This window comes from Hyla sarda, chromosome 2, assembly GCF_029499605.1.
Source record: "Hyla sarda isolate aHylSar1 chromosome 2, aHylSar1.hap1, whole genome shotgun sequence".
Taxonomy (NCBI): domain Eukaryota; kingdom Metazoa; phylum Chordata; class Amphibia; order Anura; family Hylidae; genus Hyla; species Hyla sarda.
The window spans coordinates 205,910,685-205,931,325 of record NC_079190.1 but is presented as its reverse complement, the minus strand read 5'-3'; the positions used below and the strand labels follow the sequence as shown (position 1 = coordinate 205,931,325).

Sequence of the window (20,641 nt, the reverse complement as noted above, 5' to 3'; positions counted from 1 at the left end):
CACACTGGCTCCTGTCCAGTGATGAAGCAGCTGCCTCCGTGCTCACTGTAGTGTGGGCTCTGGAGAGTGGATAGTGAAAGTAAAAATGGTAAAAAAAACATAATTGTTTGTCTATAAAACTGTCCTGATAGGGGTCCCTCCATCTTTTTCACAACTACAACTCCAAGCATGCCCAGTTATTTTATATGCTGTTCGGGCATGCTGGGAATTCCAGTGGTGCCTCCAGCTGTTGCAAGACTACAAATCCCAGCATGCCCTGTCATCTTTCTGCTGTATGTGCATGCTTGGAGTTGCAGAGGTGACTCCAGCTGTTGTAAGACTATACATCCAAGCATGCCGTGTCAGCTGTCTGCTGTTTGAGTGTATAAAGGAGTTGTAGTTCACCAACACCTCTACTGTATCAGGAGACTCCTGGGAGTTGTAGTTCACCAACACCTCTATTGTATCTCTGTAGTCTCCTGGGAGTTGTAGTTCACCAACACCTCTATTGTACCTCTGTAGTAACCTGGGAGTTGTAGTTCACCAACACCTATATTGTATCTCTGTAGTCTCCTGGGAGTTGTAGTTCACCAACACCTCTATTGTACCTCTGTAGTAACCTGGGAGTTGTAGTTCACCAACACCTATATTGTATCTCTGTAGTCTCCTGGGAGTTGTAGTTCACCAACACCTATATTGTATCTCTGTAGTCTCCTGGGAGTTGTATGTCACCAACACCTCTATTGTATCTCTGTAGTTTCCTGGGGGTTGTAGTTCACCAACACCTCTATTGTATCTCTAATCTCCTGGGAGTTGTAGTTCATACACCAGTGTTTCCCAACCAGGGTGCCTCCAGATGTTGCAAAACTACTACTCCCAGCATTCCCTGGTTGGGAAACACTGGCATACACACACATAACAGGGACTACAACTCCCAGCATGTGTCATTCAGTAGTCCCCCCCCCAGTATGATATTTATTCCCTGTATACACCACCAGCCCGTGCAGTGTAATATGTCTCCTTCACACACACGTCCTCCCCTCCCCCCTCCCTGCTCTATGGTTTGCTCTGTGTTTCCCCTGTGAAAACTTGAAACCTCCCCGTGATAAGTGAGGTCCTATGTAGACAGAGCAGGGGAGGGGGAGGAGCTGTGGACGTCCTCATTCTCCCCCTGCTTCAATCTTATAGATAGGGGCGTTTCTGAGGATGAGCCTATGGCTGCCTCAGAAAGCACCCGCTCATGCATATGCATAAGCAGGGAGGACCTGACAGAGGCTAGGGGGAGCACAAACACTGCTGGGAGGAAGAGATCTCCGTCCCCAAGATGGCGGCTGCAATGTAATGAATAGGGGACGGACGCAGGACTACTGGGCTATGCTGGCAACTCTAATATCTCAGAAACGGCTGCATATAGGTAAATAGGACTAATTGACTGAATTGTATAACTTTTGTTTGGGGAACATTTGGGCAGGGATTTTTGACCACTACAGTTGTCCTTTAAGGCAAAGACTTCCAAGGTAATATTTTCTGAAATATTACCTGTACCACAAGCCACACCAGAGAGGCAGCGGGAGATTAGGGAGTTAAACAAGTGGCTCAGAAGCTAGTGTAGGAAGGAAGGGTTTGGGTTCATGGAGAACTGGGCCGACTTCGCTGTTGGATACTGGCTCTACCGTAGGGACGGGCTGCACCTCAAGGGGTAGGGTGCAGCTGTACTTGGGGAGTAGATGGCTAGAAGGGTGGAGGAGTGTTTAAACTAGGGACTGGGGGGAGGGAACCTACAACATAGAGGGGGAAGATAGTGTAGATAGAGAGGGGGGACTTATTAATGTACCTGGGAGAAAAAAAACATACACCAATGAAATGCATGTTGACTAATGCCAGAAGTCTGTCCAATAAAACTGACGAACTGGAGTGGTTAATGTCTGAGGAGATTTATGACATAGTGGGTATAACAGAGACTTGGTTGGACGATAGCTCTGACTGGGCGGTCAACATACAGGGTTATAGTCTATTCAGGAAGGATTGGACAAAACGTAAAGGGGGAGGAGTTTGTCTTTATGTAAAATCCAGTCTGAAGAGCACACTGTGGGAGGATATATGGGAGGGAAACAATAATGTGGGGTCATTATTGGTAGAAATATATGGAGATAAAATAAAAAAATTCTGGTAGAGGTTTGCTATAAGCCATCAAACATAATGGAAGAGACAGAAGATCAATTACTGAGGCAAATAAAAGAGGCAGCAAATCATAATGAGGTGATAATAATGGGGGACTTTAACTATCGTGATATAAACTGGGAAACTGAGACCTGTGAATCTCATAAAGGAAACATGTTTCTGACTATAGCTAAAGACAATTATCTGTCCCAAATGGTGCAAGACATGACCAGAGGGGGTGCCATGCTAAAGTTAATATTAACCAACAGATCTGACAGAGTAACTGTAACACTCAAGTTTCAGAAGACAGGTTGGGTAAGGCAGCTCGTAGTCAGGATAGCAGAAGGTCAAGGCAGGCGGCACAGTATCGTAGTCAGGACATAGCAAGAGGTCAGTAGGCAGGAGGCAGAGGAGCAAGGTCAAGTCACAGTACAAATGATCAGATACACGGCAAGACAATACTCAGGAATGCTTTCTCTCAGGCACAAGGCAACAAAGATCCGGCAGGGAAGTGAGGAGGGTGGAGAAATTTATCAATGATCCACAGGTGAATTACACTTATGAGCGCATTAGCCATTTAAATATTAAAGCCCCGGCACGCGCGTGCCCTAGGGGATGGGGACACACGTGCCGGAGCAGAGGCGGGGGCAGGAGAAGCACCAGGTGAGTGAAGGACTGGTGCTCGCATGCAGGCACATCCCGTGATGCGAGTCCCAGCCTTGCCGGCAGCAGCAGGTAATGGGACCATGCGCATAATGTAACAGTAACTAATGTGCAGGTAGAAGGACACCTAGGAAATAGCGATCATAATATAATACATTATAACTTGTTCTCCAATAAGGTAATCTTGTGAGGGGCCACAAAAACAATGAACTTTAGGAAGGCAAAGTTTGATCAACTCAGAGAAGCCCTTAACAATATAAAATGGGATAATGTCCTCAAAAACAAGAATACTGACACTAAATGGGAGACTTTTAAAAATATCTTAAATTTTAATACTGTAATATGTATATACTTTATGGGAATAAAAGGATCAGGAATAAAAGAAAACCAAAATGGATGAATAAAAATGTTAAGGGGGCAATAAATGACAAAAATAAAGCATTTAAACTACTAAAACAGGACGACAGTGAAGAATCATTAAAAAGCTATAGAGAAAATGTAAAATATGTAAAAAACAGATAAAAGCCGCAAAAGTAGAGCCAAAAAAACTCATTGCTAAGGAGAGTAAAACTAACCCCAAAATGTTCTTTAACTATGTAAATAGCAAAAAGGTTAAAATTGAAAGAGTTGTCCCTTTAAAAAACGATAAAGAAGAAATTATAAACGGGATCAGGAAAAAGCAAATATATTAAACAAATTCTTCTCAACTGTATTCTCCGAGGAAAATGAAATGCTAGGTGAAATAAAGCGAGATAAGGTACACTTCCCAGTACAGGTCACCTGTCTAACCAAGGAAGAAGTACAGTGCCGCCTACGAAAAAGGTTCAGATGACATTCACCCCCGTGTTCTAAATGAATTAAGTAATGTAATAGACAGACCACTATTTTTAATATTCAGGGACTCTATAGTGACAGGGACTGTTCCCCAGGACTGGCGCATGGCGAATGTGGTGCCAGTATTTAAAAAGCGGTCAAAAGGTGACCCGGGAATTATAGGCCTGTTAGTTTAACCTCCATTGTATGTAAATTGTTTGAGGGTTTCCTAAGGGATGCTATTTTGGAGTATCTTGATAAAAATAAATGTATGACCCCATATCAGCATGACTTTATGAGGGATCGGTCCCGTCAAACTAACCTGATCAGCTTTTATGAGGAGGTGAGCTCCAGACTGGACCAGGGTGAATCGCTGAATGTCGTATATCTAGATTTTTCCAAAACATTTGATACGGTTCCACATAAAAGATTGGTGCATAAAATGAGAAGGATGGGGCTGGGGAAGAATATGTGTTAGTGGGTAAGTAACTGGATAAGTGATAGGAAACAGAGGGTGGTTATTAATGGTACTTATTTTGATTGGGTGACTGTTACTAGTGGAGTACCACAGGGGTCAGCCTTGGGTCCTGTTCTATTTAATATATTCATTAATGACCTTGTAGAGGGGTTGAATAGTAAAACAGCAATCTTTGCAGATCATACTAAACTCTGTAAAGCTGTAAACACCATAGAGGACAGTGCACTGGATAGCTTAGACAGTGATCTGGATAGGTTAGAGGTTTGGGCTGGGAAGTGGCAGATGAGGTTCCACACTGATAAATGTAAGGTAATGCACATGGGGAGGAAAAAATCCGGGCTGGGATTATATATTAAATGAGAGAACACTTGGGACGACTGATGTGGAAAAGGACTTAGGGGTCTTAGTTAATAGTAAACTTAGCTGTAGTGACCAGTGTCGGGCAGGTGCTGCCAAGGCAAATAAAATCATAGGGTGCATCAATAAGGGCATAGATGCCCACGACAAGGAAATAATTCTACCGCTGTACAAATCACTAGTCAGACCACACATAGAATACTGTGTACAGTACTGGGCACCAGTGTACAAGAAATTTATAGTGGAGCTGGAGAGGGTTCAAAGACGGGCAACCATAGTAATACGGGGAATCGGAGGACTACAGTACCCAGAAAGATTATCAGAATTGGGGTTATTTATTTTAGAAAAAAGAAGGCTTAGGGGAGACCTAATAACTATGTATAAATATATCAAGGGACCGTACAGAGATCTTTCCCATGATCTATTTATACCCAGGACTGTATGTATAACAAGGGGGCATCCTCTACGTTTAGAGGAAAGAAGGTTTCTACACCAGCACAGATGGGGATTCTTTACTGTAAGAGCAGTGAGACTGTGGAATTCGCTGCCAGAGGAGGTGGTCATGGTGAACTCTGTAAAAGGGTTCAAAAGGGGTCTGGATGCATTTTTTGAGAGTAATAACATCGCTGGTTATGTATATTAGATTTATAGGGACAGAACATCGATCCAGAGATTTATTCTGACCGCCTTATTTGGAGTCGGGAAGAAATTTTTACCTCTAAGATGAGGGTTTTTTGCCTTCCTCTGGATCAACTCAGTAGGGACTCATTAGGGATATAGGTTGAGCTTGATGGACTCTGGTCTTTTTTCAACCTTATGTAACCATGGGTGTAAATAACCACATGACTAGATAGGGCTAGTCATCAGGATTCTGGGCATACCTTTTTTATTCCCATAGCTCATGCCACGTCGTCTTTAGAATGACACATTAGCTTGCTTACATCTGATTACATCATGTGACTGACAGCCACTAGATAAAGAGGACATGGGCTAGACTTACCTGGGCTCTACTCATGCTGGGAAACGCCCCCCCCCCCCCCCCAGGGCTCTTGAGCCTAATTTGCATGACAATAAAAAGGCTAATATCTCCACACTGGAAAGGACAAAGGACATAAAAAAGGGATGCCCAGAGTTACAATGACTAGCCCTATCTAGCCATCTGCTTATTTACACACCTTTTTTTCCTGCTGACAGGTCCACATTAACGGAGAATACAATAGCCTAAATGAAAACCATTTCTGAACTGTAAAAGCTTTTCACAAGTATCAAAAAATATTTATGTAACCATTATACAGTCTGTGTGCTTTGCAATAGCCTAAACCAGTCACTGAAGATCCTATTAGAATTCAGACTGACTTTAGTCAGGATTCATCTTCTAAGTTACAACAATTCACTAGACAAAGGTGACATTTCACAGTATATGAAGTCATATATAGGGGTTTTATTGTCCCCACCAATCTTGAGTATTCTCAGCTTTACAGTATAGTGTAAATAGCAATAGACATCTCCATTTTTTATTCTACCACGCATACCTGCTAAATGTTAGTTAATACAGAGGCTTATTATGTATCCCATTATGATTTTGTTACATCTCTATTATAGAAAGATATACAAGACCCTCCAGTTGTGTATGTCTGTATGTGTTTGCTTATTTGTATTCTCTTATTGCAGCACTATATGTCAGCTGCGTCCCAAATGTGTGACGTCTATCCTCCTGGAACAGTCTGTAACAGGCTATATGCCGCATACAAATGAGATTTGCTTCAAGTACCAAGTAAAGTGAAATAAAATGTCTTTGTGCGCATTGGTTCATTTATCAGCTGTTTCATTTCTATTAGTATTTTGGTGTGAAAAATAATACCTGTAAGGAAATGAACAAACTATTTCATTGAAATATTGCTTGTTATAAATTTTATTCCAGGAACTGTATATTAAGCTGTGATTGACTGCATTCCTCTCCTACTTTCCCATCAAACATTTAAATGTGCTGCCGCTCAATAGTAGCAGGATGCCTATTTTGTAAGCGTAACAAATGTGCACCTAAAACCAACTAATTACCCATGTGTCCTAGCTCACTCAGCTAAATATCACTATAAAAACGTTATATATATATATATATATATATATATATATATATATATATATATAAGGCTGTTTTCCTATGAGACATCCTCAGTGCACTCCATGCAGCTCCAGGGAACCTAAAACCATGACAGCAGTCTCAGGAAAAAAGCACATTTTGTTTGTTCAAGTTTTTCTTGTTTAAAGGTTTAACCTGTTAACACCAAGTCATCTTTCATTTTTGCTTTTTTCTCCTTTCTTTCTAAGAACCATAAATCAATTCTTTCAATTTTCCTATATACCAGGCCATATTAGGACTTGATTTAATGAAAAAAAATTGTACTATGTAATGACATCACTCATTTTACCACAAAATGTACAGTGAAACAAAAATAAAAAAATTGTGGGGTGAAATTGGAATAAAAAACAGCAACTTAGCTAATTTGGGGCTTTTGCTTTTACACAGCATATTTTACATTTAAAATGACATCTTTATTTTATAGTTTTTTGTGATTACAACAATACCCAATTTATAAAGGTTTTCATTTATTTTACTATCTTAAAAAAGTCATAATGTGCTTAAAATTGCCCTATTCTGACCCCTATAACTTTTAGATTTTTCCATCTAAAAGCGCTGTGTGAGGGCTTTCTTTTTGGCATAGCGCTCTGTAGATTTTATAGGTGCCCTTTTGATTTACATGGGATTTCTTGATTACTTGTTTTCCTGATATGCATTGTGACCAAAAATCTGCAATTTTGATGTTTTTTTTCAGTTATGGCATTAACCATGCAGCATCAGTAGTGGGTAATTTGGGTATGGAGTGGGTCTGATGGAAAGGTTTACCCATACACACTTACATGCATTGAAAAGATTTGGCATGACGCGGTTCAAAACTATTTAAACACACTATTGGAAAATTCGGATTTAATAGAGGAGAATGCCTTATTTTTGGTTCCTTTTTGATAAGAATAGAGAATGGCTACACCGAGTTACTGTCATTCCAGCAGAACTAGCATAATGTAAGTCTGAGGCTACACAGCAATCTGGGCAGGGGTGTTGACACCAAAAAAATCACTTGGTCACATTGTGTGGATCATGCTGCATCACACCAAAGTGTTATTTGGAATCAACTTAAAATGTCTGATGCCGAAGTCTCCCACTAGGATTATCTTCTCCTGTGTTTAATTTAAAGAAAGATCACTTGACATTAAAGGGGTTATCCAGTGCTTAGACATCTTATCCCCTATCCAAAGGATAGGGGATAAGATGCCTGATCGCGGGAGTACCGCCGCTTGGGACCCCCGGTGTTTTGCACGCGGCACCCCGTTTGTAATCAGTCCCCGGAGCGTGTTCGCTCCAGGTCTGATTACTAATGACCACAGGGCCGGCGGCGTGTGACGTCACGCCTCCGCCCCGTGTGACGTCACGCTCCGCCCCTACATGCAAGCCTACGGGAGGGGGCGTGGTAGCTGTCACGCCCCCTCCCGTAGGCTTGCATTGAGGGGCGGAGCGTGACATCACACGGGGGCGGAGGCGTGACATCACACGCCACCGGCACTGTGGTCATCGGTAATCAGACCTGGAGCGAACACGCTCCGGGGACTGATTACAAACGGGGTGCCGTGTGCAAGATCCTGGGACTCTTGCGATCAGGCATCTTATCCCCTATCCTTTGGATAGGGGATAAGATGTCTAAGCACCGGAGAACCCCTTTAAACGGTGTTGACACTTTTGAATGCATTTAGTTATGTTTTGTACAGAGTGCAAAACATTTTTCTCATAGGTGTTTATTGATATGTTATGTTTAGTTTTTCTTCCACTGCCTCATTCACAGTAAAGTCTGTCAGAGACTGATCAGTCTGTTTCCTGCCTTAGCTCTCCTGATCTGGACAATCTACTAAGCTGATTTATTATGATTTATGATACCAGCCGTCATTCCAAAAAACATTGTTAGATGGGCTAGTGATGTACACTCTCTTACACAGCATTGAGTACTTTGTCAATAGGCCCTATCAACTATTAGCTGGATTTAAGTTTTTTATCAATGTAATTTTTACACAATTTTATACTAAGCACAGAGTTATCCATGGCACTAAAATAGTTATTTAGCACTCATATATTACAGTAGTGGTTGCCCACCACTTCCCTGTAAGTATGCAAGAATTTGTGATATTAAGATGGTTTTATAATACTATAGTGAAAAACCTAAACAGGGTAAATATTTTGAATTCATTAAAAGACTGTATATAGTCTTGTCTGTGTCCTTGTTATTATTGTTTATAGCTGTATAAAAGAGGTCTCTGGAGTTAAAGCAGGTAATAAACAGTATTCTTGAATGTTGACTTATCCATTGATAAAGAACAGATAACAATTTGATTAATATTGATCAAATAGAATCACTTACCTGGTGTAACAGAACGGACAACAACTGGTTTTTCACTCCCTGCAACAAACCCAAAACCAAGAACCGGATCTCTCCTCATTTCCACATTTCTAGGTGTGGGAGGGTTGATTTGGCAGCTTTCAATTCGGGGGTCTTCAAAGGTCGCTGCTTGTGTCAAGTGACTGTGGAAAAAATACATCATACTGTTCAGCTCTTTTGTCTTAAGACCTGTACTACATAGATCAATCAAAATTGTATAGAACATTGTAAAGTATAACCTTATTATTCCCATTAGTTACATAATCATTATTTGTGTTCTGCAATTACACATTCAGCATTGAGGACATGACAAAAAGTGTTAATTATCTGAATTCATCTAGCCCAGAAGAAATTGTGTGTTATACTTAATTTAAGAGATTCTGATGGGTGGATAATGTTATATAATTAGCAATTAAGGTAAGAAACTTCTGTTGTATCTTTAAAATGCTCTCACAATAGGAGAAACAATTCTCCACAGCTCATGCACAGTGACTGGGAGTTATGCGCTAATCGAAATTAGAAAACAACAGTCATATCTGTTATCTGCTTCTAATATGGTTAGAAGTATTACATAAGTATCATCCCTACAATAAACAAGATACCAAACCTAAACATAAAGTCACACCACACAGGAAGGGTGACAATGTTAATGTACTAGAGGGACAAAGTCATGTCTGAATTTACTTGGAGCTTAATGCAAATTAATGTAGCAGGTCTAAAGGTGCCCATACACTTTCAATATCTGTTGGCTTATGTATCTTTCCATCCCTTCATACATACATGCCTGAAAATAAACAATAGAGACCAACGGGGGGCGCCTTGTGCGTTACCACTATAATAATCGGCAGTAATGTGACAAATGGTGTCACCAGGCAGGAGATGCCCTTAGGTAATGGCCGCTTACCAGAAACTAATAGGAAATTCGCATGTCAACCCACACAGGGGTTTTCTAAGAAGTAGGGAGCCAGCTGCAAAGCCCAGGTCACAGGAGAAGGAGAAGTCCAATCCTGATGGTAACCAATACGTGGAGTAGAAAAAAACGACCCTTTTAAAGGCGCTGCTGGTTCAAGTAAGAAGTGGATCCAAGCCAGGAATATTATAAAACACTGTGGTGTTTTATTTGAATAGATAAAACAATAAAAAGTACAAGGATGTCGTGTTTCGGGGGAGCCACCCCCTTCCTCAGATCAGTGTAAGACTGATTTAGACTGATCTGAGGAAGGGGGTGGCTCCCCTGAAACGCGTCATCCTTGTACTTTTTATTGTTTTATCTACTCAAATAAATCACCACAGTGTTTTATAATATTCCTGGCTTGGATCCACTTCTTACTTGAACCAGCAGCGCCTTTAAAAGGGTCGTTTTTTCTACTCCACGTATTGGTTCATACATACATGTAAGGCTAAGCGTTCTTGTGTTGTAAATGGGGAGAGGGGAGGTAAGCCACTCCCAGAAAGCTCTAACAGTAACATATCTAAGTAAAACAAAAGGGTTCAACAGTTGAAATCCAACATGTCCAATCCTTCTTTCAGGAGGTCCCCATACACATTAGAAATTCAATTGGCCCTGCTTAAACCAATAGGGTAAGCTGAATTGTAATTAAAGGGGTACTTTGCCCCAAAAATTTCAAAGGATAGGGGGTAAGATGTTTAAGATCAGATGTTACGGCACCCCTGTCATCCGGTGCCTAAAGTGAACTTCGCTCCGTGCAAGACGACAGGCGACCACAGACATCACGCCCCCTCTATTAATGTCTATGGAAGGAGGCGTGACGGCTGTGTAATAGCCAATAGTGTTGAGCGCGAACATTTGCAATTCGAATATTTATTTCAAATTTCGCATATTTGCATATTCGCAATTACGAATATTCGTAATTTTTCCCCCCCACAGAACACATCACAGTGATCTCATCCCTCCCTGCTTACAGCTTGTGGTCTAAAGAAGTCTCCTATACTATTTACTGTATTAGACTGGAGAGCAAATTTTTGCAAATATGAGAATGTGCATTCGCAAATATCGTCACTAAAGAATATTAGAAGATAGATAGATGGATAGATAGATAATATAGATAGATAGACAATATAGATAGATATGTAGATACTTGAAGGAAGAGAGCAGCACTCCACTAAAAGAGGTGCACGGGTGCCTCCCGTTATTGATCTGGGTCAGAGATCCAAAGTTGATATCCAAATAAAAGCAGTGGCACTCCAAGTAGTTGAGCTCACTATGGAGTCAATAAAGACAACACCTTTTTCACCTACTTGGAGTGCCACTCCTTTTATTTGGATACACAGGTAGATAGTTATCCACACACGCGCATGCACATACGTGCATGCGAAAATAACCGCAAACATATTGAATATGCGAATTTCGATATTCGTCCATATATTCGCAAAATATCACAAATTCGAATATGGCATATGCCTCTCATCACTACTAGCCACCATGCCCCCTCCCGTAGACATGAATGGAGGGGGTATGGCATGACATCACAAACACAGAAGCTCCAAGTGTCCGTGTTCAGAACGCCGGGGTGCTGGTCCAGAGATCGCAGAGGGTCCCAGTGGCTGGACCACCACAATCAGACATCTTATCCCCTATCCTATGTCTAGGGCAGAGTACCCTTTTAATATATATATGGGGCCTTAAAAACATCTACTTGTGATGTGCAAAGTTGAGACCTAGAGCTACCCAGGCTGTCATGTAAAAGTTGCCTCTACTAAAAAGGGGTTTAAAGGCAGTAAAAAAAATGTTATTCAATTATTTTATGTTTTTTAATCTTCATAAATGTGGATTACTTTGGACAAGAATTGTGCAGTCAAAGTGTTTTAGTTAAAAGTTACATTCCCCCCAAAAAAACAGTTCTGGAGAATCAATGTTTAGTAGACATTATACCATTCTTCCTGGAGATGAATACTAAAGTTGACAATGTTTTTAAATACAATATAAATAAATTAGAGGTCAAGAGGGTTTGTATGCTTATTGATAATGTAGTGATGAGACTCCATATAGCCTCTGAAATATAATTGTGAACATTCTCATTGCCATATTTCCTCCTTTTTCAGCTCAGTCTCCTTCTGCCCATGTGTTACTTCTTATAAATATATAAATGTTGTACAAGTATAATTTTTTAGATTTATTTCTCTACTATCTATTTAAAATGGAGGAAACACCCTTCGCATCCATAGACAGCTTTGATGAATCATTCCATGATTACAAGGGTAATTGATCTACTAAATTAGGATAAGCATTCGATTTTGTAAGAACGTTATTGCTGATCTCAATTATATGTGTAGATGAAATAACTAGCATTTAGAAAACCTTAGTTCAGTTTTGCGATTATAATCTTTCTTAATTAAAACAATGTATATAATCACTTTGATACAAAAAACAGCAGATATAAACCTGTTTATCAATGTAAAAAATAAAAATATACCCATGATTTAATTAGATAAATATTTATGCTACAAAAGATTTTGAAGAAGGCTTTACAGCGTACTTGTTGTTAACAAAAACTTTATATAATGTAGATAACACCATTATATGAATGTTTGTCATATAAATTGGTTACAAAATTACATTATTATATTTTTTTGGGGAAAAAATGCTTTCTTTGCAGCTATTTCCTGTGTGTCTCTATGAGGAGTCCAAAAACAGGAAGTGAGGGCAGGACAAGCAGGGCTCTGTGCAGGCTCTTGGCTTGTCAATCATCCAGCAGTGTGAGCTGGGAGCATGTCACAGAGCCTCAGTGCACAGAGCCCTGCTTGTCCTCAGTGTACAGAGCCCAGTTTGTCCTCAGTGTACAGAGCCCTGTTTGTCCTCAGTGCACAGAGCCCTGCTTGTCCTCAGTGTACAGAGCCCTGTTTGTCCTCAGTGTACAGAGCCCTGTTTGTCCTCAGTGTACAGAGCCCTGCTTGTCCTCATTGCACAGAGCCCTGCTTGTCCTGAGTGTTCAGAGCCCTGCTTGTCCTCAGTGCACAGAGCCCTGCTTGTCCTCAGTATACAGAGCCCCGCATATCCTCAGTGTACAGAGCCCCGCTTGTCCTCAGTGTACAGAGCCCTGCTTGTCCTCAGTGCACAGAGCTCTGCTTGTTCTCAGTGCACAGAGCCCTGTTTGTCCTCAGTGCACAGAGCCCTGCTTTTCCTCAGTCTTCAGAGCCCTGCTTGTCCTCAGTGTTCAGAGCCCTGCTTGTTCTCAGTGCACAGAGCCCTGCTTGTCCTTAGTGCACAGAGCTCTGCTTGTTCTCAGTGCACAGAGCCCTGTTTGTCCTCAGTGCACAGAGCCCTGCTTTTCCTCAGTCTTCAGAGCCCTGCTTGTCCTCAGTGTTCAGAGCCCTGCTTGTTCTCAGTGCACAGAGCCCTGCTTGTCCTTAGTGCACAGAGCCCTGCTTATCCTCAGTGTACAGAACCCTGCTTGTCCTCAGTGTACAGAGCCTTGCTTGTCCTCAGTGTACAGAGCCCTGCTTGTCCTCAGTGTACAGAGCCCTGCTTGTCCTCAGTGTACAGAGCCCTGTTTGTCCTCAGTGTACAGAGCCCTGCTTGTCTTCAGTGTATAGAGCCCCACTTGTCCTCAGGGTACAGAGCCCTGCTTGTCCTCAGTGCACAGAGCCCTGTTTGTCCTCGGTGTACATAGCCCCTCTTAACCTCAGTGCACAGAGCCCTGTTTGTCCTCAATGTACCGAGACCTGCTTGTCCCCAGTGCACAGAGCCCTGCTTGTCCTCAGTGTACAGAGCCCTGCTTGTCCTTAGTGTACAGAGCCCTGCTTGTCCTCATTGCACAGAGCCCTGCTTGTCCTTAGTGTACAGAGCCTGCTTGTCCTCAGTGCATAGAGCCCTGTTTTTCCTCAGTGTACAGAGCCCTGCTTGTCCTCAGTTTACAGAGCCCTGCTTGTCGTCGGTGTACAGAGCCCTGCTTGTCCTCAGTGTACAGAGCCCTTTTGTCCTCAGTGTACAGAGCCCTGCTTGTCCTCAGTGTACAGAGCCCTGCTTGTCCTCAGTGTACAGAGCCCTTTTGTCCTCAGGGTACAGAGCCCTGCTTGTCCTCAGTGTACAGAGCCCTTTTGTCCTCAGTGTACAGAGCCCTGCTTGTCCTCAGGGTACAGAGCCCTGCTTGTCCTGCCCACACTTCCTGTATTTGGTCTCCTCACAGAGACACACAGGCGATAGCTGCAGGGACAAAAATATACACATTTTTTTGACCAATGTATATTACAAATATACATATAATGTTATTTTTTACATTATATTAAATGTTTTGTGCTAAAGACAGGAACACTTTAATTACATAGAAATGCCACAGTAGTATTGCCGGGCTACCATGACTTCATCACATCTTGAAAGTGATGCATTAAAAAAAATCAGCAGAACGTGTCTTGTTTTCCAAACAGAACAGATTGTGTGGTATTTCTGCCTCTGCCTATATAGTATTTCAACAGAGTTTAATTATTGACATGTTTGTAATATGATGGGTCTATTTTTTATAAATAAACATCAAATACTGAAAGGTACATTGGAAACATTACAGCCATAGACAAAGGCAGCTCTTGAAGCTTTTAAGGAATGAATTTACACTGGTCCGACACATACACTATGAAAGTTCCACATTTGGTGTAATTACACTGTATTTAACATGAGCTACATACGAGGTGCTCAAATAGATAATGTCAAAGTACCCCCAAGGTTATCATCATACACATGTACGGTACAAGGACAGTGTGAGTATCCCCCAGAGATATGGCATAAACCCCCTTTAGTACATGTACCACAAATTATGAATTTAGAATCTGAGTCAACAATGTGAAACCCATGGAGTCTCCATGAAAATTTACATTGTTTTGCAGACCACAAAGTAGAAATTCTGTCATAACAAATAGAGTACTCTTAGGCCTTAGTTACTTGGCCTTAGTAGGTCAGCCATACTACTAAAAGCTAAACATTTATAATACATTTTAATTTCCCTATTCATTATAATAGAGGAAAAGAAGATGATCTCATTGCTTTTCTACAGGCTTAGTTTTTTATTGTGTTTATTCACACCATGTTTTCATTGTACACTGCTCAAAAAAATAAAGGGGACACTTAAACAACACAATGTAACTCCAAGTCAATCACACTTCTGTGAAACCACACTGTCCACTCAGGAAGCAACACTGATTGACAATCAATTTCACATGCTGTTGTGCAAATGGAACAGACAACATGTGGAAATTATAGGCAATTAGCAAGACACCCTCAATAAAGAAGTGGTTCTACAGGTGGTGACCACAGACCACTTCTCAGTTCCTATGCTTCCTGGCTGATGTTTTGGTCACTTTTGACTCCATATTCAGACCTCCATGGGTTGATAAATTTGATTTCCATTGATAATTTTTGTTTGATTTTGTTGTCAGCACATTCAACTACGTAAAGATGAAAGTATTTCATACATTCAGTTCAAGGATGTGTTATCTTAGTGTTCCCTTTATTTTTTTGAGCAGTGTACATCAGGGTTACATGTTAAAAAAATAAACAAACAAACAACAAATACTACACGGCGTGGTGTGCGGGCTCAAGTGTGTCCTTCATATAAGGATATACTGGCTAATGTCTCAGTTTTACATCAGTTTTGAGGGTTAGCTAATGTCATTGTTTACATTAACCACAGTAGTGAAACCATATTGTGATCCATAGGTACAGGTCCTCCACTCCAAAGTAGGTGCACAACTGCACCTGGGGTTGAGCCCCTTGTATCACCTTAGATCACGTCAATGTAATTGTTCAAATACTACATGGTTTAGTTTTTTCCCTAGATTCCTCCATAGAATAACACGGCAAAGTATGCTAATTCATAGAATGGAAAAAATGGTATACTAATGTATTTCAGCCTAAAGGATGCCAAAAAAGACACTCTTTTGCTCAACAGAAATGTGTTACATTAAACAGACACTGAAAAATTAGAACACATCCTTAGGGTGCGTTCCCACAGGGCGTATACGCAGCGTTTTTGACGCTGCGCAAAATTTATGGCAGCAGCGGGAAATACACTGCGTATTCCTTACTCAATATACACACAGGGCTTTCCTGCGGCAGCCCTATGTGTGTAGTAAGTTTTGGAGGCGGGGCCGTGTGCCGACGTGTCTGTGACGTGCGGCTCCGCCTCAAAAACTCACTACACGCATAGCGCTGCCGCCGGAAAGCCCTGTGTGTATAGTGAGCAAGGAATACTCAGCATATTTCCCACTGCTGCCATAAATTTTGCGCAGCGTCAAATACGCTGCGTATACGCCCTATGGGAATGCACCCTTAAAGGGGTTATCTACAGCTTTTTTATTTATTATTCTGGCCGAGCTGCTACAATAAAAATAACAAACCTAACTTATCTTATGCACTCCCCTGGTGCCACTGAAATTGTCTCCCGTCCTCTGGCCCTGGTCTTCCTCAACATTCTAGGGCCTGAAACATCACACTGCAATCAACTAATTGCCAGTTGAAAAGATGTCCTGCCTCGGCTGGTGATAAGCGGAGTGTGATGTAACAGGTTGGGCCTGGCCTTCTTCCTGATTCCTTTGAACAGATTTCCTCTCTACAACCTCATTCCAAGCACTAAACAATGTGGCACCTAGTGAGAGTCCAAGCTCAGCTTTCAAGGACTTGGAAATTTATCATACAATATATGGCATTGAAATGTTGTCTATATACTGTATAAAGTATTGTTTTGAAAGCTTCAAGTGATTGCCACTGTACCTTAGTCATATTATTAAAAAAGTATGCTATAGGGTTTCTACTACCATGTGTCATATATAATACTTCTTGCATAGCAGAGGTTCCTTTGGGCCTCCTCAGAAACCAGGGCCTAGGTGTGAGTGCTACATTTGTACCCACTATAGCTATGCCTCTGTATGCATGCCAACAAGCCCATTAATGTTAGTATGAAAGCTTGCCTAAGCAAAGGCTTTATACTGCCATATGTAAACCTCTATACCACAATTGTTACTGATAAACCACTCATTTATCAACACAGTTCTACAAATTATTCTTCAATTATGTTGTAACAGAAATATTCTGCTTAGGAGCATTAGTAGTAAAATATTAGGGTTATACAAGCAACAAACTATTGATATATTATTCCACTATACAGTAAACATTACAGAAACAATAATATATTAACAATACTAAAAATATAATTATAATGTATATACATTTTATACTTTCTATATTTAAAATCTACTTTTGGCTAGAGTACATAAAGCAAATAAAAGCTATTATGAAGACACTTTGTATTTCATTGTGTTGTGCTGTTTTTTTTGTCTGAAGCACCATCGTATTCTTTGATAGGCCTATTTAGTCTGGCAATTAATAGAAGGTAATTTTTAAGAGCCCTGTGAGAATTTGGTTGACACCATCTGGAAGAGCATATGCTGGTGAAAATGACTATTTAGCTTTGAAAAATACATAATAGTTTAAGGTAAAGTCAAGGCATGTGGTTATACGTGAGTTAGATAAGTTGAAGATATCAGATATATTTTGCAATGATAGAGGATTATAGGTAGCTCATAATAATAGATTGTGTGTGATGGATCGAACGAGAACTGGTATATGAAGAGGTTGTGTACCCTGTACAACCTAAGAATGAATATACATATAGGGTTTATACTGTTCTCAAGTAAGGTCCCTGTAAGTGTATATGTTATATATGAATGAGGTGCTGTATGCGGCTGACTGTCTATATGTAGTGAATATCCAATCAGTGAGGACTGGTATTAGTATATAAAACAAGTAGTGTTTATTTCACGGGATAAACCAAAGCAACTGGTAATACAACTTGGAAAAAAAAACACTATGAGTTAGCTGCAGGGCCCCTGCAGGTCGCCCTTATAGTGGTATTTAAAAATACAGTGGGGATCAAAAGTTTGGGAACCCCAGGTAAAAATTAGTGTTGAGCGGCATAGGCCATATTCGAATTCGCGAATATTCGCGAATATATGGACGAATATTCATCATATATTCGCGAATATTCGCATATTCGTTATATTCTCGTTTTATTTTCACATATGCATAAAATCGCGTATGCGAAAATTAGCATATGCTAATTTTCGCATATGCAAATTTTCGCACGCCAGTCTCACACAGTAGTTTTACAGCCTTCTTTACACCACACAAGCTGGAAGCAGAAAGGGGTGATCACTGTGATGTGTACTGTGAAAAAAAAACAAAAAAAAAACAAACGAATATTCGTAAATACGAATATATAGCACTATATTCGCGAAATTCGCGAATTCGCGAATATGCGATATTTGTGAATAATATTCGAATTGCGAATATTCGTGAGCAACACTAGTCAAAATGTGTATTAATGTGCATAAAGAAGCCAAGGAAAGATGGAAAAATCTCCAAAAGGCATCAAATTACAGATGAGACATTCTTATAAAATGTCAACAAAAGTTAGATTTTATTTCCATCATTTACACTTTCTAAATAACAGAAAAAGATAAATGGCGTCTGCAAAAGTTTGGGCACCCTGCAGAGTTAATATCTTGTACTGCCCCCTTTGGCAAGTATCACAGCTTGTAAATGCTTTTTGTAGCCAGCCAAGAGTCTTTCAATTCTTGTTTGAGGTATCGTTGTCCATTCTTCCTTACAAAAGTCTTCCAGTTCTTTGAGATTTATGGGCTGTCTGTCAAGCACTGCTCTTTTAAGGTCTATCTATATATTTTCAATTATGTTGAGGTCAGGAGATTGTGAAGGCCATGGCAAAACCTTTAGTTTACGACTCTTGATGTAATCCCCCGTGGATTTCGAGGTGTGTTTAGGATCATTATCCATTTGTAGAAGCCATCTTCTCTTTAACTTAGCTTTTTCACAGATGGCATCAAGTTAGCATCCAAAATTTGCTGAAATTTTATTGAATCCATTTTCCCTTCTTCTCGTGAGATGTTCCCTGTGCCACTGGCTGCAATACAACCCCAAAGCATGATTAATCCACCCCATGCTTAACAGTTGGACAGAGGTTCTTTTCATTATGCCTTCTCGCTTTCTTCTCCTAACGTACCTTTGCTCATTCTGGCCAAAAAGTTCAATTTTAACCTCAACGGTCCACAGGACTTGTTTCCAAAATGCATTAGGCTTGTCTATATGTTCATTTGCAAAGGTCAAACACTGATTTTTGTGTTGAGGATGTAGAAGACATTTTCTTATGACGACTCTTCCATGAAGACCATATTTGTACAAGTATCTCTTTATAGTGGAATAGTGTACCACAACTTCAGTGTCTGCCAGATCTTTCTGGAGGGATTGTGCAGTCAAACGTGGGTTTTGAATTGTTTTTCTCACAATCCTACAAGCTGTTCTGTCTGATATTTTTCTTGGTCCTCCAGATCTTGCTTTAACTTCCACTGTTCCTGATGACTGCCATTTCTTAATTACATTCCGAACAGAGGATATTGACATCTGAAAACGTTTTTCTATCTTCTTAGAGCCTTCTCCAGCTTTGTGAGTGTCAACTATTTTCAGTTTCAGATTTCTAGACAACTGCTTAGAAGAACCCATGGTGCTGATTGTTTGGGCAAGGTGGGATGAGTCTGGGCATTTAAAACCTTTGAGATTGACATCACCTGGTCTTCCCAGATGATGATTGAGAACAATCCATGACACTGGCAGATCTCAGCTTTGCAAAGGATGCAGTGCATACTATAAATTCAGCAGGGTGCCCAAACTTTTGCAGACGCCATTTTTTAGTTTTCTGTTATTTTGAAAGTGTAAATGATGGAAATAAAATCTAACTTTTGTTGACATATAAGAATGTCTAATCTGTAATTTGATGCCTTTTGGAGATTTTTCCATCTTTCCTTGGCTTCTTTATGCACATTAATACAAATTTTTACCTGGGGTGTCCAAACTTTTGATCCCCACTGTATATATAAAATATATCATATATAAAATATATATAAAAAACTAAAATTTATTAATAAGATTTTATGCAGAGGCATGCACCTTAGTAGATAAATAGTTCATGCAAATGTAGCACATACTGTATAGCTGTTTACAGTGGTCAAGTCCTGGGAAAAAAAGTATGGGAACTCTTCCACTCAAGGGCTGGTCCTGCCGAACTCCTACTAATGGGAATTGTGTTCTTGCTGTGGAAATAGTGCAGAAACTCAGTTCCCACGCGTTCCTGCAGGACTTGAGCCCTGGCTGTTTAGAAAGAGTATGTTGCATAGACTGGAAGATAATCTTATAACACGTGGCATCAATATAACACCTAGATATGGTGGTGGAGAAGAAAAGTTCACAGATTGTTCAGAAATCCCATATAATGCTGGTCATACATTGAGTACAAAATGGCTTTGAACTCCTATATTGTCTTTTGTGAAGACTGGTTCCTGCAAAGGGAGATTGTGGCAAATATCGGCAGTGTGCGCCGTTCCTACAATGCTTCTATGAAGCTTGTGTCAGTCCTTGCTATGTCTTCTATGAAGACCGGTTCCTGGAAAGAAAGGGTAAATATCGGCACTGTGTGCCATTCCTGGGTAGCTTCTATGAAGCTCAGTGTCATTTCCTATGGGGTAAAAGAATTGTGGTGCAGTAGCACCTCTCACCAGATGACTCTCACCCACTATGACTCCAGCCGGGTCTTGCTCTTGCTCTCCAGTTAACTGGCACCGGATGCCGGCAAGTCTGGGGAGGGAGAGGATCTTGATGTGGATGTCCTGTAGCATGTCATATTGGCATCCT

The 20,641-nt window shown here is 40.6% G+C and overlaps 1 protein-coding gene across 3 annotated transcripts in view; it reads right to left on the bottom strand.

Moving 5' to 3' along the window:
• Positions 1-20,641, bottom strand: part of FRMPD4 (FERM and PDZ domain containing 4) — a 461,151-nt gene that overhangs the window by 101,834 nt on the left and 338,676 nt on the right. For all 3 annotated transcript variants that reach the window (XM_056556172.1, XM_056556170.1, XM_056556171.1), the window contains one exon: positions 8,917-9,077. In XM_056556172.1, coding sequence (XP_056412147.1) covers positions 8,917-9,077 — 161 coding nt within the window. The remainder of the gene's footprint in view (positions 1-8,916; positions 9,078-20,641) is intronic.